Here is a 16,101-nt window from a genome sequence, read left to right on the forward strand (position 1 = left end):
AGCTCTTGCCTAGGATGTGCAAGGCCCTGGGTTCCATTCCATGCACCACCACCACCAAAAAAAACCACCAAAAGTAAAATAAAATACTATATTGTGTGAGGCTGGTGCTCATGCCTGTAATCCTGGCTACTCAAGAGGCTGAGACCTAAGGATCACAGTTTGAACTTGGCCCAGGCAAGAAAGTTCATGAGATTCCTAGCTCCAATTAACTATCAAAAAGCTGGAAGTAGAGCTATGGCTCAAGTGGTAAAGCACCAGCCTTGAGAGAAAAAGCTTAGGGGGCTGTGCCCAGGCCCTGAGTGTAAGCCCCATGATTGGCACACACACACACATATACACTAAAATACAGTCAGTGTTGCCTGTAGCTCATGCTTATAATCCTAGCTACTGAGGAGGCTGAGATCTGAGGATCATGTTCCAAAGCCAGCCTGGGCAGGAAAGTTTGTGAGAGTCTTAGCTCCAATAAACTACTCAGAAGAAAACAGACATGGTGCTGTAGCTCAAGTGGTAGAGTGCTAGCCTTGAGCACAAAGAGGCTCAGGGACAGTGCCCAGTCCCTGAGTTCAAGCCCCAGGACAGGATGGGGGCGGGGCAGGATGATAAAAGGAGGTTGTTATAAAACACAGGTTCAAAGCTTTGCTCTTTGCTAGTAGACTTGTGTGTTTGTTGGCATGGTCGTGGCTGGACATAAAATACGAAATCACTTCAGGGTGAGTGACTAATGCTCATTTTGCTCTAGAATATATGGGCTTTTTTCTTTTTGTTTTGTGTCAGTCCTGGGTCTTTTTTTGGTTGATTGAGGGGCTTGAACTCAGGACCTGGGCGCTGTCCCTGAGCCTCTTTGTCCTCAAGCTAGCCCTCTACCACTTAAGCTACAGCACCACTTCTGGTTTTTGTGTGGTGAATTGGAGATAAGAGTCTCATGGAGTCTTTTCTGCCTCAGCTGGCTTCAAACCTCAATCCTCAGCCTCCTGAGTAGCTAGGATGACAGGCGTGAGCCACCAGCACCCAGCCAGTACTGGGTCTTTAACTCAAATCCTCACATTCTTGTCTAGCTTTTTTTTGTTTAAGGCTGGTGCTCTTACCACTTGAGCCACAGCTCCACTTTTGGCTTGCTGCCGGTTACTTAATAAGTATTTTGGATTTGTCTGCCTGGGCTGGCTTCAAACATGGATCCTCAGTTCTCAGCCTCCTGAGTAGCTAGTATAACAAGGGAGCCACTGGTGCTCAGCTTATCTCTTATTTATGGTCACACAATTCATTCCTCACCAAGACACATTTGTTTCTGCATATGAACAATCTCCCCTTGCTGGAGATTGAACCCAAGGCCTCATGCATGCTGGCCACGTGGTCCACCACTGAATCACATCCCTCCAGCCTATAGACTGATTATTTATACCGAGGACAGAACCAGGAACAATGTGGGGGGAGCGGAGGGAAGAAATGTGGGGATCACACTATTCATGAAGACAAAAGTTTTCCTTCCTGGGTTACCCCTAGGGGCACAAGGGCCTCGCCCCATCCATCCACACACCCAGTCTGAAGTGAACAGCAGAGACTAACCCAGGCGGTGAGGACCAATGGCAATGGCAGGCTCTCGCCACCAGGTGGCAGCACTGCCCAGGCCTCCACTTCACCTCTTCTCAACCCGCCCGGGCCTCCTCCCGCTTCTTCCCACAGGTTGCATCTGGTGAGGCAGGAAAATGCAAAGCCAGGTGAAGGCCATCAGAGGAAGCCCCAGCCTTTCCCAGGGCAGGTCTCTTGGTCACCCACAGGGCCCCTGCAGACTCCCCTCCGTGCGTCTATTTCCCCTTTGTTGGCCAGGGCACTCCCCCACTACATCTCATCCCTGCTCCCCTCCCCCTTAACTTCCCAACAGCCATCTGCACTCCAGTGGCCCCATCTCGGCTTGTAAGAGGGAGCTGTCTTCTGATTGGCAGGTAGGCCTGTCAGTCACTGACTCGGTTCGGCCTACCGCAGCCAAGGACACTTCAGGGTCTCCTTGGTCTTAACTCCACAGATGCACAGATGGCCTCGCTGCATAGCCTCTGAGCGACCCGGTGCTATGACTCTCCCTCAAAGCCAGGCATATGTGAGGGCCTCAGTGACCCTAGGTGCTAGCCCACCTGTTTTCCATGCAGCAATCCAGGAAAGGGGGGGGGGGAGAGAGAGAGAGAGAGAGAGAGAGAGAGAGAGAGAGAGAGAGGGGAATGCTGTGTGTGTGTGTGTGTGTGTTGTGTGTGTGTGTGCTGGTCCTGAGGCTTGAACTCAGGGCCTGGGTGCTATCCCTGAGCTTCTTTAGCTTAAAGCTAGCAATCTATGATTTGAGCCACAGCTCCACTTCTGACTTTTTTTTTTTTTTGGGTCGGTCATGGGGCTTGAACTCTGGGCCTGGGCGCTGTCCCTGTGCTCTTCAGCTCAAGGCGAGCGCTCTAGAGTCTCATGGACTTTCCTGCCAGGGCTGTCTTTGAACCGTGATCCTCAGATCTCAGCCTCCTGAGTAGCTAGGATTACAGGAGTGAGCCACAGGCGCCCAGCTCACTTCTGACCTTTTGTTGGAGATAAGAGTCTCATGGAATTTCCTACCCTGGCTGGCTTCCAACTACAATCCTCAGATCTTAGCCTCCTGAGTAGCTAGGATTATAAGTGTAAGCCAGTAGCACCTGGCTTCAGCTCTTCTTTTCTTTTCTTTTTTCTTTCTTTCTTTCTTTCTTTTTTTTGGTCGGCTGTGGGGGCTTGAACTCTGAGCTTGGGCGCTGTCCCTCAGCTCTTCAGCTCAAGGCGAGCGCTCTACCACTTGAGCTACAGCGCCACTTCCGGTTTTCTGGTGGTTTATTGGAGATAGGAGTCTCACGGTCTCTCCTGCCCGGGCTGGCTTTGAACCCCGATCCTCAGATCTCAGCCTCCTGAGTAGCTAGGATTACAGGCGTGAGCCACCAGCGCCCGGCTTCTTTCTTTCTTTCTTTCTTTCCTTCTCTCTTCCTTCCTTTCTTTCTTTCTTCCTTCCTTCCTTTCTTTCTTTCTTTCTTTCTTTCTTTCTTTCTTTCTTTTTCTTTCTTTCTTTCTTTTTTTTTAGGTTCTGTCATGGGGCCTGAACTCTGGGCTTAGGTACTGTCCCTCAGCTCTTCAGCTCAAGGCCAGTACTCTACCACTTGAGCCACAGTGCCACTTCCAGTTTTCTGGTGGTTTATTGGAAATAAGAGTCCACGGGCGTTATGTCGAAAAATGAACTTTACAACTTTGGCCGGGAGGGTGGAGAGGGTGGAGGGGTGGGGAGAAAGGGGGAAGCAGGGGGGAGTGGGAGGGAAGATGGAAAGGGATGGGAAGGGGAAACTAAGGAGAAGACAACAATGCTTGATAAGAAATGTACTCATAGGAGCTGGGAAGGTGGCTCAGTGGTAGAGCGCTTGCCTTGCATGACTGAGGCCCTGGGTTCGATTCCTCAGCACCACATAAGAAAAAAGAAAAAACCCGGAAGTGGGGCTGTGGCTCAAGCGGTAGAGCGCTAGCTTTGTGCTGAAGAGTGCAGGGACAGCGCCCAAGCCCAGAGTTCAAGCCCCACAACCAAAAAAAAAAAAAAAAAAAAAAAAAAAGTCTCAGGGACTTCCTTCCCAGGCTGGCTTTGAATCACGATCCTCAGATCTCAGCCTCCTGAGTAGCTAGGATGACAGGTATGAGTCACCAGCGCCCAGCTTTCCCCTATATTTTCTCTTCAAAAGAGGGAATGGCTGGGCACATCTAAAATTCTAGCTACTCAGGAGGCTGAGATCTGGATGATCTTAGTTCAAAGTCAGCCTGGGCAGAAAGATCCATGAGACTCCAACTCTAATTAACCAGCAAGAAGTCTGGCTGGAGGCAGAGCTCAGGTGGTAGGGTATCAGCTGAGCAAGCAAAGCTGAACAAGCACAGGTCCTGAGTTCAAATCCTGGTGCTGCCAAAATGAAAAGGAAGTGACTGGTCCAAGGACACAGGGCATAGGAGGGGTAGCTGGGGCATCCTGACCCAAAGGCAGTTGCTCCTCAGGGTTAGCTAGCAGAAGAGGTCTACAGTTTACAACCCTTGGGGCTGAGTACTGAGCTTCTCGTTCACCTCTAAAGAATACACACAGAGCTGTGGTGTGGCTCAGTAGGAAAGTGCTTGTCTAAAATGTGCAAGGTGCTGGGTTTGATCCCCAGCACTGGAAAACAAAAACAAAAAACCAAACCCCAGCTCACACCACCACCAAGCCTAGTGGTACACACCTGTGAACCCAGCTACTGGGAAGGCGCAGGTAGGAGGATCAGAGTCCAATGCCTGCCTAGGCTAAAGCTCTAAGCTCTATCTGAAGAAGAATTTAAAAGCAAAAAATTCTGGGGGCATGGTAGAGCACCTGCTTAGCAAGCTTGAGGCTCTGATGTTGATCCCTAGTGTAGTGAAGGAAGACAGAGAGAAAAAGAAAGGAAAGAAAGAAAGAAAAAGGAAAGAAGGAAAGGGAAAAAAGAGGAAAGGAGAGAAAGAAAAAGGAGCCGGGCACCGATGGCTCACGCCTGTAACCCTAGCTACTCAGGAGGCTGAGATCTGTGGATCACAGTTCAAAGCCAGCCCGGGCAGGAAACTCCGTAAGACTCTTATCTCCGATAAACCATTAGAAAACCAGAAGTGGCGCTGTGGCTCAAGCGGTAGAGTGCTTGCCTTGAACTGAAGAGCTGAGGGACAGCGCCCAGGCCCAGAGTTCAAGCCCCACGACCAACAAAAAAAAAAAAAAAGGAAGAAAGGCAGGCAGGCAGGCAGGCAGGCAGGAAGGAAGGAGGGAGAGAAAGAAAGGAGGAGAGAAGAATATGGGCTGAGAATGTGGCTCAGTGGTAGAGTGCTTGCCTAGCATGCATGAAGTCCTGGGTTCCATTCCTCAGTACCACATAAACAGAAAAAGTTGGAAGTGGTTCAAGTGGTAGAGTGCTAGCCTTGAGCAAAAGAAGCTCAAGGACAGTGCCCAAGCCCTGAGTTCAAGCCCCAGGACTGGCCAAAAAATAAAAAAGAATCCATTGACAAGACACTTTTTTTAGGTGGGCAGGGGTCAGCCATGGGGTTTGAACTCTGGGCTTGGGCACTGTCCCTAAGCTCTTCAGCTCAAGACAAGCACTCTACCAGTTGAGCCATAGTGCCACTTCCGGCTTTCTAGTGGTTTATTGGAGATAAGTCCCATGGACTTTCGTGCCCAGGCTGGCTTTGAACCGCGATCCTCAGATCTCAGTCTCTTGAGTAGCTAGGATTACAGGCATGAGCCACCAGCGCCTAGCAAAGACACTTTTGGTTCAAATAGTAGATGATTCATTCATCCATTGATTGCATCATTAAATAAATATATAATGTATGCTTTTCTGGCTTTGTGCTGGGTGGGACTCCACTATTTATGGCTTAGATGGAAATCACCAGTATGCAGTTTGTGTCCTCAGAGATAGTGGGAGAGAACACAAGGGTGACTGTCATTCTAGAACAGGTGATGTCTATGAGGAGTCAACATTTACTTTTGATTTTTGTGTCAGTACTATGGCTTGAACTCAGGGATTCACATTCTCACTTAGCCTTTTTGCTCAAGTTTGATATTCTACCACTGGACCCATGGTAAGGAACCGCCCATCTTGCAGACCTAAGCTTAGCCCTCCATGACAGGGTCTGCTCAGTCGGTGAGGCCCCGCCCACTTCCGGCCCCGGTGCTATAAAAGGGGCCTCCAAGGAGCCAGATGGCACCATTTTCCCCCTTTCCTCATGAGAACTTGGCCTTGTCAGCTCTGCTGGCAATAAATCTTTTCCTAAAAGGGTGACTTCTGTCCACATGGTCTCTTAGGTTACTTTCTGCCTAGGTTACATTTTTCCTTTCACCTCTTTTCAACCTCTTTTTTTTGGGGGTGGGTGGGTGGGAGGGGTTTGGTCAGGTGTGGGCCTTGAACTCAGGGCTTGGGCAATGTCCCTGAGTTCTTTTGCTCAGGGCTAGTGCTTTATCACTCTGAGCCACAGCTCCACTTCTGGGTTCTTGGTAGTTCATTGTAGTTAAGAATCTCAAGGGGGCTGGGAAGGTGGCTCAGTGGTAGAGCACTTGCCTTGCATGTATGAGGCCCTGGGTTCGATTCCTCAGCACCACATAAGCAAAAAGAAAAAAAACCCGGAAGTTACGCTGTGGCTCAAGTGGTAGAGCGCTAGCCTTGAGCTGAAGAGCTGAGGGACAGCACCCAGGCCCAGAGTTCAGGCCCCACGATGGGACCCCCCAAAAAAAAAGAATCTCAAGGACTTGGCCAAGGGCCAGTGGTTCACGCCTATAATCCTAGCTACTCAGAGACTGAGATCACGGTTCAAAGCCAGCTCAGGCAGGAAAGTCCGTGAGACTCTTATCTCCAATTGAGCACCAGAAAACCAGAAGTGGCGTTGTGGCTCACGTGGTAGAGTGCTTGCCTCGAGCTGAAGAGCTGAAGGACAGCACCCAGGCCCAGAGTTCAAACCCCATGACCCACCAAAAAAAAAAAAAAAAATCTCATGGACTTTCCTGCCTAGGCTGCCTTTGAGCCTCGATCCTCAGATCTCAGCCTCCTGAGGAGCTAGGATGAACCTCCCAGTTTGCCAAATCGATGGTTCCTGCTCTATTCCTGTCTCTCAGCAGGCTGTCCCTCTCTCGCCCTGACTCCAAGCCCAGTTCCACGCCTGGTCTTGCCAGCTCAGCCTTGCTTGGGTCTTCTCTAGCTACATCTCCCTAGGTGATCTCATCCCAGCTTCATGGCTTTAAATATCATCTATATGCTGGTGAGTCACAAATGTATATTTCCAGCCCAGACCTCTCCTTTGAGCTCCAGACTCCTGTATCCAGCTTCCTGCTCCGTGTCTTTGGGTATCCAAAAAACATCTCAAACGCAACAGATCCAACTTGACACTCGTGATTCCTACTCCACACTTGCTCCCTCTCTTGTCTTTTCAATTAAAAAAAAATGTAGCTGGGTGCTGATGGTGGTTTGCACCTATAATCCTAGCTACTTAGAAGGCTGAGACTTAAGAATCATGGTTCAAAACCAATTCTGGCAGCAAAGTCCATGAGTCTATCTTCGATGAACCACCAGAAAGCTGGAAATGGAGGTGTGGCTCAAGTGGTAGAGTGCTAGCCATGAACAAAAATGCTATAAGGGACAGCACCCAGCCCTGAGTTCAAGCCTCAGGACTGTCACCCACATACCCACACAGAAAGCAACCATCATTTTTTTCTAGATGCTCTGCTCAACACAGAAATCTAACACCCTTCTCAGATCACAGATCCCTCCCTCCTTCTACCTGATGATCCACAAATAAACACTGGCTGGCTGACTTCCCATAGAAACCTCACATCTGTCTTATTTCCTCTTCCTTCCAGGTTTTCTCTTTCTTTTTCCTTTGTTTTGGTACCAATACTAGGTGGGGCTTGAACTCTCAGTTGGCTTTTCTGCTCAAGGCTGGCACTCTTATCCCTTGAGCCACACCTCTATTATCCAGCTTTTTGTAGCTTAAATGAAGATAAGAGTCCCTCCCTCAGATTTCTCTGCTCTGCCTGGCACTGGTGGCTCAGGCCTGTAATCCTAGCTACTCTGGAGGCTGAGATCTGAGGATCACGATTCGATTCAAAACCAGCCCAAGCAGGAAAAGTTCAAGAGACTCATCTCCAATAAACCACTAGGAAACCGGAAGTGGCATTGTAGCTCAAGTAGTAGTGCGCTCACCTTGAGCTGAGGAGCACAGGGACAGCGCCCAAGCCCAGAGTTCAAGTCCCACAACTGACAAAAAAAAAAAAAAAAAGGATTGCTTTGATTGGTTCCAAATTGTTAACATCTGGATCTCAGCCTCAGCAGTAGCTAGGATGACTGGCATGAGCTACCAGCACCCGGCTTAATGCCTGGCGCTTTCTACTCCCTCCCCGCCTCCCCCCCCAGTCCTGGGGCTTGAACTCAGGCCCTGGGCACTATCCCTGAGCTTCTTTTGCTCAAGGCTAGCACTCTACCACTTGAGCCATAGCGCCACTTCTGCTTTATTTTCTTTTCTGTGTATGTGGTACTGAGGAATGGAACCCAGGGCTTCATGCATGCTGGGCAAGCACTCTACCACTGAGCCACGCCACATGAGTTGCTCCTAATCTCACCTTTACACGTGAAGATGAGATTGGGAACAGAAAAGCCTCCCTTTTCATGGCTACATACTATCTCACTGTAAGAAATCATGTCATTTGTCCAAAAAGAAATGTACTCATTATCTGACTTATGTAACTGTAACTCCTCTGTGCATCAACTTTATAACAATAAATTTTTAAAAATCATGTCATAAGCTGAGTACTGGCGGTTCATACCTGTAATCCTAACTGCTCAGGAGGCTGAAATCTGAGGATCATGGTTCAAAGTCATGAAAGTCCATGAAACTCTTATCTTCATTTAACCAGCAAAAAGGTGGAAGTGGAACTGTGGCTCAGGTGGTAGAGTGCTAGCCTTGAGTGAAAATGGTAAGAAATAGTGTTCTGGCCCTGAGTTCAATCCCAAAACAGGCACAAAAAACAAGAGAGAAGAAAGGAGGGAGGGAGGAAGGAAGGAAGGAAGGAAGGAAGGGAGGGAGGGAGGGAGGGAGGAAGGAAGGGAGGGAGGGATGAAGGGAGGGAGGGAAGGGAAGATGGATGAAAGGGAAGAAGAGAGGAGAAAGAGCAGGAAGATAAGAAGAAGAAGAGGAGGAGGAGGAGGAGGAGGAGGGATAAGAAGAAGAAGAAGAAGAAGAAGAAGAAGAAGAAGAAGAAGAAGAAGAAGAAGAAGAAGAAGAAGAAGAAGAAGAAGAAGGAGGAAAGAAATCATGTCTTGACTGATCTAACCGCCCCCATGCATGGACATTACAGTTGTTCCCATCTTTTGGAATAAGTTGCTTAAGAACCTTGAAGGATGGGGCTGGAAAGGTGGTTCAGTGGTAGAGCACTTGCCTTGCATGCATGAGGCCCTGGGTTCGATTCCTCAGCACCACATAAGAAAAAAGCCAGAAGTGGTGCTGTGGCTCAAGTGATAGAGCGCTAGCCTTGAGCTGAAGAGCTGAGGGACAGCGTCCAGGCCCAGAGTTCAGGCCGCAGGACCGGAACCAAAAAAAAAAAAACCTTGAAGGAGGGCTGGGAATGTGGCTTAGTGGTAGAGTGCTTGCCTAGCATGCACATAAACAGAAAAAAACCAGAATTGGCACTGTGGCTCAAATGGTAGAGTGGGAGCAAAAAAGAAGCTCAGGGACAGTGCCCAGGCCCCGAGTTCAAGCCCCAAGACTGGTCAAAGCAAAACAAAAAGAAGAATCTTGAAAGGTTAGATGCAGTGGCTCAGGTTTGTAATCCCAGTTACTCAGAGGCAGAAATCTGGAGGATTGAAATGTGAGTCTAACCTGGAGAAAAAGTGAGATTCCATCTCAAGCAACAAACCAGGCATATGCATGGCACCCTAGGTACCCAGGAGGCATAGACAGATCATGTCCAATGCCAGCCTCAGGCAAAAATACGAGAATCTATTAAAAAAGGGGAGGGGGCACTCAGAGCATGGCCTAAGTTAGAGAGAACTTGCACATGCCTAGCAAATGTGAGGTCCTAGGTTCAAATTCCAGTACTGCAAAAAAAAAAAGGGGAAGGGGAACAGAACACAAAAGCATTTTTTATTTTATTATTTTTTTGGTCAGTCATGGGGCTTGAACTCTGGGCCTGGCACTGTCCCTCAGCTCTTCAGCTCAAGGCTAGTGCTCTACCACTTGAGCCCCAGTTTTATGGTAATTAATTGTAGATCAGAGTCTCACAGACTTTCCTGCCTGGGCTGGCTTTGAACCTCCATCCTCAGATCTCAGCTTCGGAGTAGTTAGGATTACAGGCATGAGCCACTGGCATCTAGAGGCACAACCACATTTCTGTCTCTTAAGTCCTCAATACTCAAGGATGCTGGCAAGCCAGCCCCAGTCTGAGGCATTGGGGACTCAGATGATTCAGCCCCTGCTCTCTGCAGAACTCCCTGGCTGAGAGGAGACACACAAACATAAACAAGGCCCAGACAACACTCAGCAGGGCTGTCCAGGTATCTAGAAGCTGAGGGGCAGCTGGGTCCCTGAGCTCCAGGAAGCCTCCTAGGAACAGCTGATCATTCCCTGGATGATCCTTGAAGGAAGAGCTGGTCTTCTGAGCAAAAGCCCAGAGGCCAGAAACTTGCTGGGGCACTGCAGGAAAGCGGCCGGCCTGAAGTGGACAAGATCTAGTAACGAGGCCCTGGTCTGAGGGCCTTGAAGGCCTCTGTAAGGACATGGCTTTCCTCTGAGGGTACGTTTGTGGCCAATGAGAGGGAAGGTGGTAGACTAGGGGTGAATGAGATGGCGGCAGGTGGGGTGACTAGGCTGCTCCCTCATTAGGATTTCAGGGTTCTGGGGGCTTTCAGGGCCAAGATCTCAGCCCCTGGCCACCTGAGGAGCCGCATCAGACAGCCAGGGTGAGAGGGGGAGGAGGGTACCCAATGGGGCTGCAAATCAGGGAGGAGACACCAGTCTGGGTGCTAGGTTGTGCTGCATGGAGAATGGCCAAAGGGAGGAGGCCTGGGGAGGCTGCTGGGGGGCCTCGTCTCCTCCTCAGCTGGGCTTGATGACCCCCAGATGCCTGGCCAGGGCTTCCCTCACCCCAAGGTAGATTAGATGCCCCTCCCCACCTGCCGGACCCCCCAGGCCACTGCGGATCTCTAGGCCCCGCCCCTACGGACAGGAGGAGGGAGGACAGACGCCCTCCACCCCTCCCAGCGAGCTCTCTGCAGGGAGGGGGTGTGAGGAGGTGGGGGGGGGAAAATGAACCAGCGTCGTCATGGCAACCGGGCTGGTGGTCTGGCCCTGGAGACCTGGACGCCAGCGTAGGGGGAAGGAGGGAAGGAGGGCGGGCGGGCGGGAGGGAGGCTGCGGGCTCCGCGGGGCGGCGGCCTGGGTCTCCCGGGAGGAGTTGGGAAACACCGGGTAATTCTCGCCGCCGGATCGGCGTGGCGCAGGGAGCCCGCGTGGTGGCGAGTGCGTGTCTGCGAAGTTGGCGGGTGAGTGTGGCCGCGCGTGTCTTGCGTCGGTGTGAGCTCGCACGCACACGTGGGCACAGGCGTGTGTGTGCGCACGGGAGTGCCCGGGCCAGACGTGGGTGGCAGCCCGGGTGCACACGCGCGCGCGTGTGTGTGTGTGTGAGCGCGGGCACACGTGCCCGGGGGGTGCACGCGTGCGTCCCGGAGCGCCCCGGCGGACGCGTGGCCCCCGCGAGGCCCGCCCCCTCCCCAGCCCGCGCCCCTCCCCGCCCCCGCTCACCCCCTCCCTCCTCCCGCACTTTCTCCGCGCTCCCTCCCCGCGCGCGGTGCGCACAGCCGGACTCCGCTCCGCCCGCCGCCCCGGGAATCGCCGCCCGCCGCCCGCCGCCGCCGCCGCCCAGCCTGCGTCGGCCGCTGCCCGGAGCCGGGGCACCTGTTGGAGGCGCAGACACAGGTGCAGGGGCCCGGCCGGCGGGGGGCGAGGGCGGGCGGGGAGGCGGGGGGCGGGCGTCCGGCCCTCCCTCCGGGAGGCTGCCTTTCTGACTCCCCTGGGGGGGATCCACGCTCTGGAGGAAGGTAGGGGTCCCTCCGCCCTGGGCTGCGGGGCAGGGGGGGGTGCGGTGAGGAAAGGGGGGTGGTGGATCAGGCAGGCAGATCCCCGGGCCGAATGGAGGGTCCCAGAGAGCACGGTGACACCCGGTGACACCGGCCCGACGCCTGCTGCAGAGGCCCGCCGGACCCGCAGGCGCCCTGGGGAGTGCAGGGCTCAGGGGCAGAGCGGAGCCAGGCTGAGAGGAAAGAGCCCGCCAGATGAGTGATGGCCACTTGAGAGGTAGGTAGGTAGGTAGGCAGGCAGGCAAGGTGACCAGGGGACCCCGGCCTGGCAGCCCAGCCAGAGGAGCCAGGCGGGGGGGGGGGGGGTCCGGCGGGCCCAGGCCTCTTGCTGTCCATCCTGGTAGGTGTGAGGAATCAGTGGGCTCCCCCCCTCCCCATGCAGGGGTGCTGCATGAGGGGCCGCAGGGGCGATCGCATGACCATCAGCATCCAGGAGCACATGGCCATCAACGTGTGCCCCGGGCCCATCCGGCCCATCCGCCAGATCTCCGACTACTTCCCTCGCCGTGGCCCAGGAGGGCCCGAAGGGGGCGGCGGCGGCGGTGGGAGCCGTGGGGAAGCCGCAGCCCACCTGGCCCCGCTGGCTCTGGCGCCCCCGGCTGCCCTGCTTGGGGCCACTACTCCGGAGGATGGAGCTGAGGTGGATAGCTACGACTCAGATGATACCAGTGAGTCAGGGGACTTGAAGGGCTTGGGCAGGAAGCCTGGCTTGGGTGTGCAGAAGGATGTGGGGTGGGGGTGGGGGAAATAGGGCCCAGTCCCCAGCCACCACACAGCTGCAATCTGGGTGGAGATGACAGCTTCAGCGAGGCTCAATATTCAATATTTCTGCTGAGACACTCCACCACCCACACAGCCCCAGTTGGCCAAGCCAGGGACCCAGACAAGCGCTCACGCACATGCCCGCCCAGCGTCCTGCAGGCATAATGGCAGGCCCAGAGAGACTGGACACACCTGCTTCCAGTGCTGGCCACACACCTCACCCATGTCTTGGCACATAAGAACCCCTACTTTCCCTCTTCTGCAGCCGCTCTGGGCACTCTGGAGTTCGACCTCCTCTATGATCAAGCCTCCTGTACTCTGCACTGTCGAATCCTCAGGGCCAAGGTAGGCCCCTGCCCCTGAATCTTCTTCCCGCCCCCCCTGCCCCCCCCCCCCGCCCCAGGGTGTTTCTGATCTTCCCCTCCCTGGTACTACACTGGTGGGGGGTTCAGCACAGGGAGGGCACAGGGCCAAGAGCCCACCATCTTCTCCCCTCCAGGGCCTCAAGCCCATGGATTTCAATGGCCTGGCTGACCCCTATGTCAAGCTGCATCTTCTGCCTGGTGCCTGTAAGGTAAGACTTCCCTCTCCTGTCTCAGATTCTTCCAGCCCCTACCTTTAGCCTCTGGGGACCTGGAGGAGCTGTATTAAAAACCCTCCATAGCTGGTGCTGGTGGCTTACGCCTGTCATCCTAACTACTCAGGAGGCTGAGATCTGAGAATCTCGGTTCACCTGCCCAGGTTGGCTTGGAACCAAGATCCTCAGATCTCAGCCTCCTGAGTAGCTAGGATGACAGGAGTGAGCCACCAGTGCCAGGCCCGAGACACTCTTTACCTCCAGTTAACCACCAGAAAACCTGAAGTGGCACTGTGGCTCAAGTGGTAGAGCGCTCTCCTTGAGCTGAAGAGCTCAGGGACAGTGCCCAGGCCCAGAGTTCAAGCCCCATGACTACCACCACCAACAAAAACCCACAAAAATCCCACCTCCATCCTAACACTCCAGGCCAATAAGCTAAAAACAAAGACTCAGAGAAACACGCTGAATCCTGTGTGGAACGAGGACCTGACCTACAGCGGAATCACAGACGATGACATCACTCACAAGGTGCTCAGGTAAGGGCCCCTCCCTGCTACCTGGGGGAGCTGCCAACCTGTTTGGGTTTGATTTAAATCAGTGGTACTCAAAATAGCCCCCTGGCATTGCTGTCCCTAGTGTCTCCTATTGCTTCTCCAAGGAGGACTAACTTCTCTGTCCATTTTTTTTTTTCTTAACAACTTCTCATCTTTATGTGCTGTGCCTCTTTTGCCTGGAGTGTTCCCAGCTTTCTCTCTGCCAGCCCTTGTCCAAGATCAGTCTCCTTAGAAGCTTTCTATGGTTGGGCACTGGTGACATATGACCATAATCCTAGCTACTCAGGAGGCTGTGATCTGAGGATTGAGATTCAAAGCCAGCCCTGGCAGATAAATCTATGAGATTGGTATCTCCAGTTAACCAGCAAAAAGCCAAAAGTGGAGGTGTGGCTCAAGGGAAAATGCACCAGCCTTGAGTGAAAAAGCTAACAGATAGGGAGAGGGGCAGGGGAGAGCTTTCTCTGGTCACCAAGACCCATTCCCAGAGCCCCTGACTTGTCAGGTCTGCATGCCTGAGGCCCTCCTGTCATCCTGTCCCATGCACCCCACACTCCCATAAATCTAAGGATGGAAGGAGTCATTGGGGGCCAAGAAACTTGCTAAAAAGCTCCAGCACAGGGAGCAGTAAGGAGAGGCTTTCTCAAGGAATAGTGAAGCAGCAAAACCCAGGCTTGGGAGAGACAGGGGGGAAGGCGATGGCTCCTGAGGGTGTGCTTTTGGCCCATCTAGGTCTCACCTGTGGCCACATGCACCAGGCGCGTCTGTGGTGATCCATCAGCTCCCGTCTCCAGGGTTAGAATGGGAGCAAGCCCCCAGGTCTGAGCAGATTGTAGCTGGACCGGAGAGCGCAGGGCAGGGAATAGTCAGATTCATTCTTCTTCCCGAGTTCTCACCCATTTTACAGCTGAGGTGTAGAGTGAGGGCAGAGCTGCGAGTAATCTAAGGTTTTTCTCCATCTTTCTCACACCAGGGCAGGGCCCGATACCCAGGGGGTCCTGACCCTGTCATTCTTCACCAGGATCTCTGTCTGTGATGAGGACAAGCTGAGCCACAATGAATTCATCGGGGAGATCCGAGTACCCCTGCGCCGCCTCAAGCCCTCACAGAAGAAGCATTTTAACATTTGCCTTGAGCGTCAGGTCCCGGTCTGTGTGTGGGGTATGCAGGAGTGTCAGGGGGAAGGGCTCCTGGGGTGGATGAAGTTGCTAGAACCTTCTTTTTGCTCCCCCCCTCTCAGCTGGCTTCACCCTCTTCCATGTCAGCGGCACTGAGGGGCATCTCCTGTTACCTGAAGGAGGTGAGGTGCCTGAGCATCAGTCGCCCTTCATGGGCGGGAGGTGCTGGGAGACCCAGGCTGCCCTCTGCATTGGTCTCTTGCAGATTGAGCAAGCTGAGCAGGGCCCTGGGCTGCTGGAAGAGCGAGGGCGGATCCTGCTGAGCCTCAGCTACAGCTCGAGGCGCAGGGGCCTGCTGGTGGGCGTCATCCGCTGTGCCCACCTGGCTGCCATGGACGTCAATGGCTACTCTGATCCTTACGTGAAGACGTGAGTCCTCACTCTTGTCCTCCCGAGGGAGCCAGATCCCAGAGCCCTTCCTCAGTGGCCTGGCCTGGCCCTAAGCACATGGCCCCTGCTTCTCCCCCCAGGTACTTAAGACCAGATGTGGATAAGAAATCCAAGCATAAGACGTGCGTGAAGAAGAAGACTCTAAACCCAGAATTTAACGAGGTAACCTAGGCAGGGCCTGGAAGTGGAGGTGGACTGAGGCAGGGCTGGAGAGGGCCTCAGGGAGAGATGGGGCGCGTCTCGTCCTCAGGAGTTTTTCTATGAGATGGAGCTCTCCATTCTGGCCACCAAGACGCTGGAAGTCACGGTCTGGGACTACGACATTGGCAAATCCAACGACTTCATAGGTGAGGGGAAGAGCTCAGCTGTGGCCCTGCTACAGAGGGAGGGCTGACTAGTGGAAGCAGGGCCCTGATTGGCCCTCCCTCGGCCTGCACTCCAGGTGGCGTGTCCCTGGGGCCAGGCGCCCGAGGAGAGGCCCGGAAGCACTGGAGTGACTGTCTGCAGCAGCCGGACACAGCCCTGGAGCGCTGGCACACCCTGACCAGTGAGCTGCCCCCCGCCGCTAGCGCTCTCCCCTCGGCCTGAGCGGGCAGCAGCTGCCCAGCACGAGCCCTCTGGGCAGGGTCCAGTACCCAACCTACGCACGAGTGTGTTGCACGTTTACATGAGGCCTCTGCCTCTGCCCTGCACTACCTGTCTTATTTTTGTGAGAGTCTCCGTGACCGTGGGTCTGTCTTCTTGTGAGGGACTGGGGAGATCTATATTCACATATGCAAACTTCCTGCCTGCAAATATGCAAACCACCTCCATGCACACGGGAGGGAAGTCCTGCTGACACCCCCCCCCTCCACCTGCCCACCCTGCTGCCTCTCTCCTGCCTCTCCAGGCTGCCCCGACCCCCACCCCACAGGGAGGAGGTCGGATTCGGGGAGGTCAGGAGGAGATTTCCAAAACAAAAAGTATAAGGAGGGGGGGAAAAAGAAAAAAAAAAAAAAGAGCCA

General features: G+C 53.7%; 1 protein-coding gene across 3 annotated transcripts; it reads left to right on the forward strand.

The window, feature by feature from the left end:
• The first annotated feature begins 10,942 nt into the window (after positions 1-10,942).
• On the forward strand, positions 10,943-16,100 carry LOC138841732 (double C2-like domain-containing protein alpha). Of its 3 annotated transcripts, XM_070042567.1 has the most exons (12): positions 10,943-11,045; positions 11,361-11,478; positions 12,022-12,307; positions 12,667-12,746; positions 12,901-12,975; positions 13,405-13,514; positions 14,551-14,677; positions 14,770-14,829; positions 14,913-15,076; positions 15,178-15,259; positions 15,348-15,444; positions 15,540-16,100. In XM_070042567.1, exons 3-12 carry the CDS (start codon positions 12,031-12,033, stop codon positions 15,683-15,685), a joined length of 1,218 nt encoding a protein of 405 aa, XP_069898668.1. In that variant the 5' UTR covers positions 10,943-11,045; positions 11,361-11,478; positions 12,022-12,030; the 3' UTR covers positions 15,686-16,100. The 3 variants fall into 3 exon arrangements, with proteins under 3 accessions (XP_069898668.1, XP_069898670.1, XP_069898671.1); XM_070042569.1 differs by lacking the exons at positions 10,943-11,045; positions 11,361-11,478 and adding an exon at positions 11,784-11,856; XM_070042570.1 differs by lacking the exons at positions 10,943-11,045; positions 11,361-11,478 and adding an exon at positions 11,844-11,860.
• Position 16,101: the final 1 nt, after the last annotated feature.

This window comes from Dipodomys merriami, unplaced genomic scaffold (genome assembly GCF_024711535.1).
Source record: "Dipodomys merriami isolate MVZ:Mamm:240054 unplaced genomic scaffold, mDipMer1.0.p SCAF_328, whole genome shotgun sequence".
In the NCBI taxonomy this organism is placed as follows: domain Eukaryota; kingdom Metazoa; phylum Chordata; class Mammalia; order Rodentia; family Heteromyidae; genus Dipodomys; species Dipodomys merriami.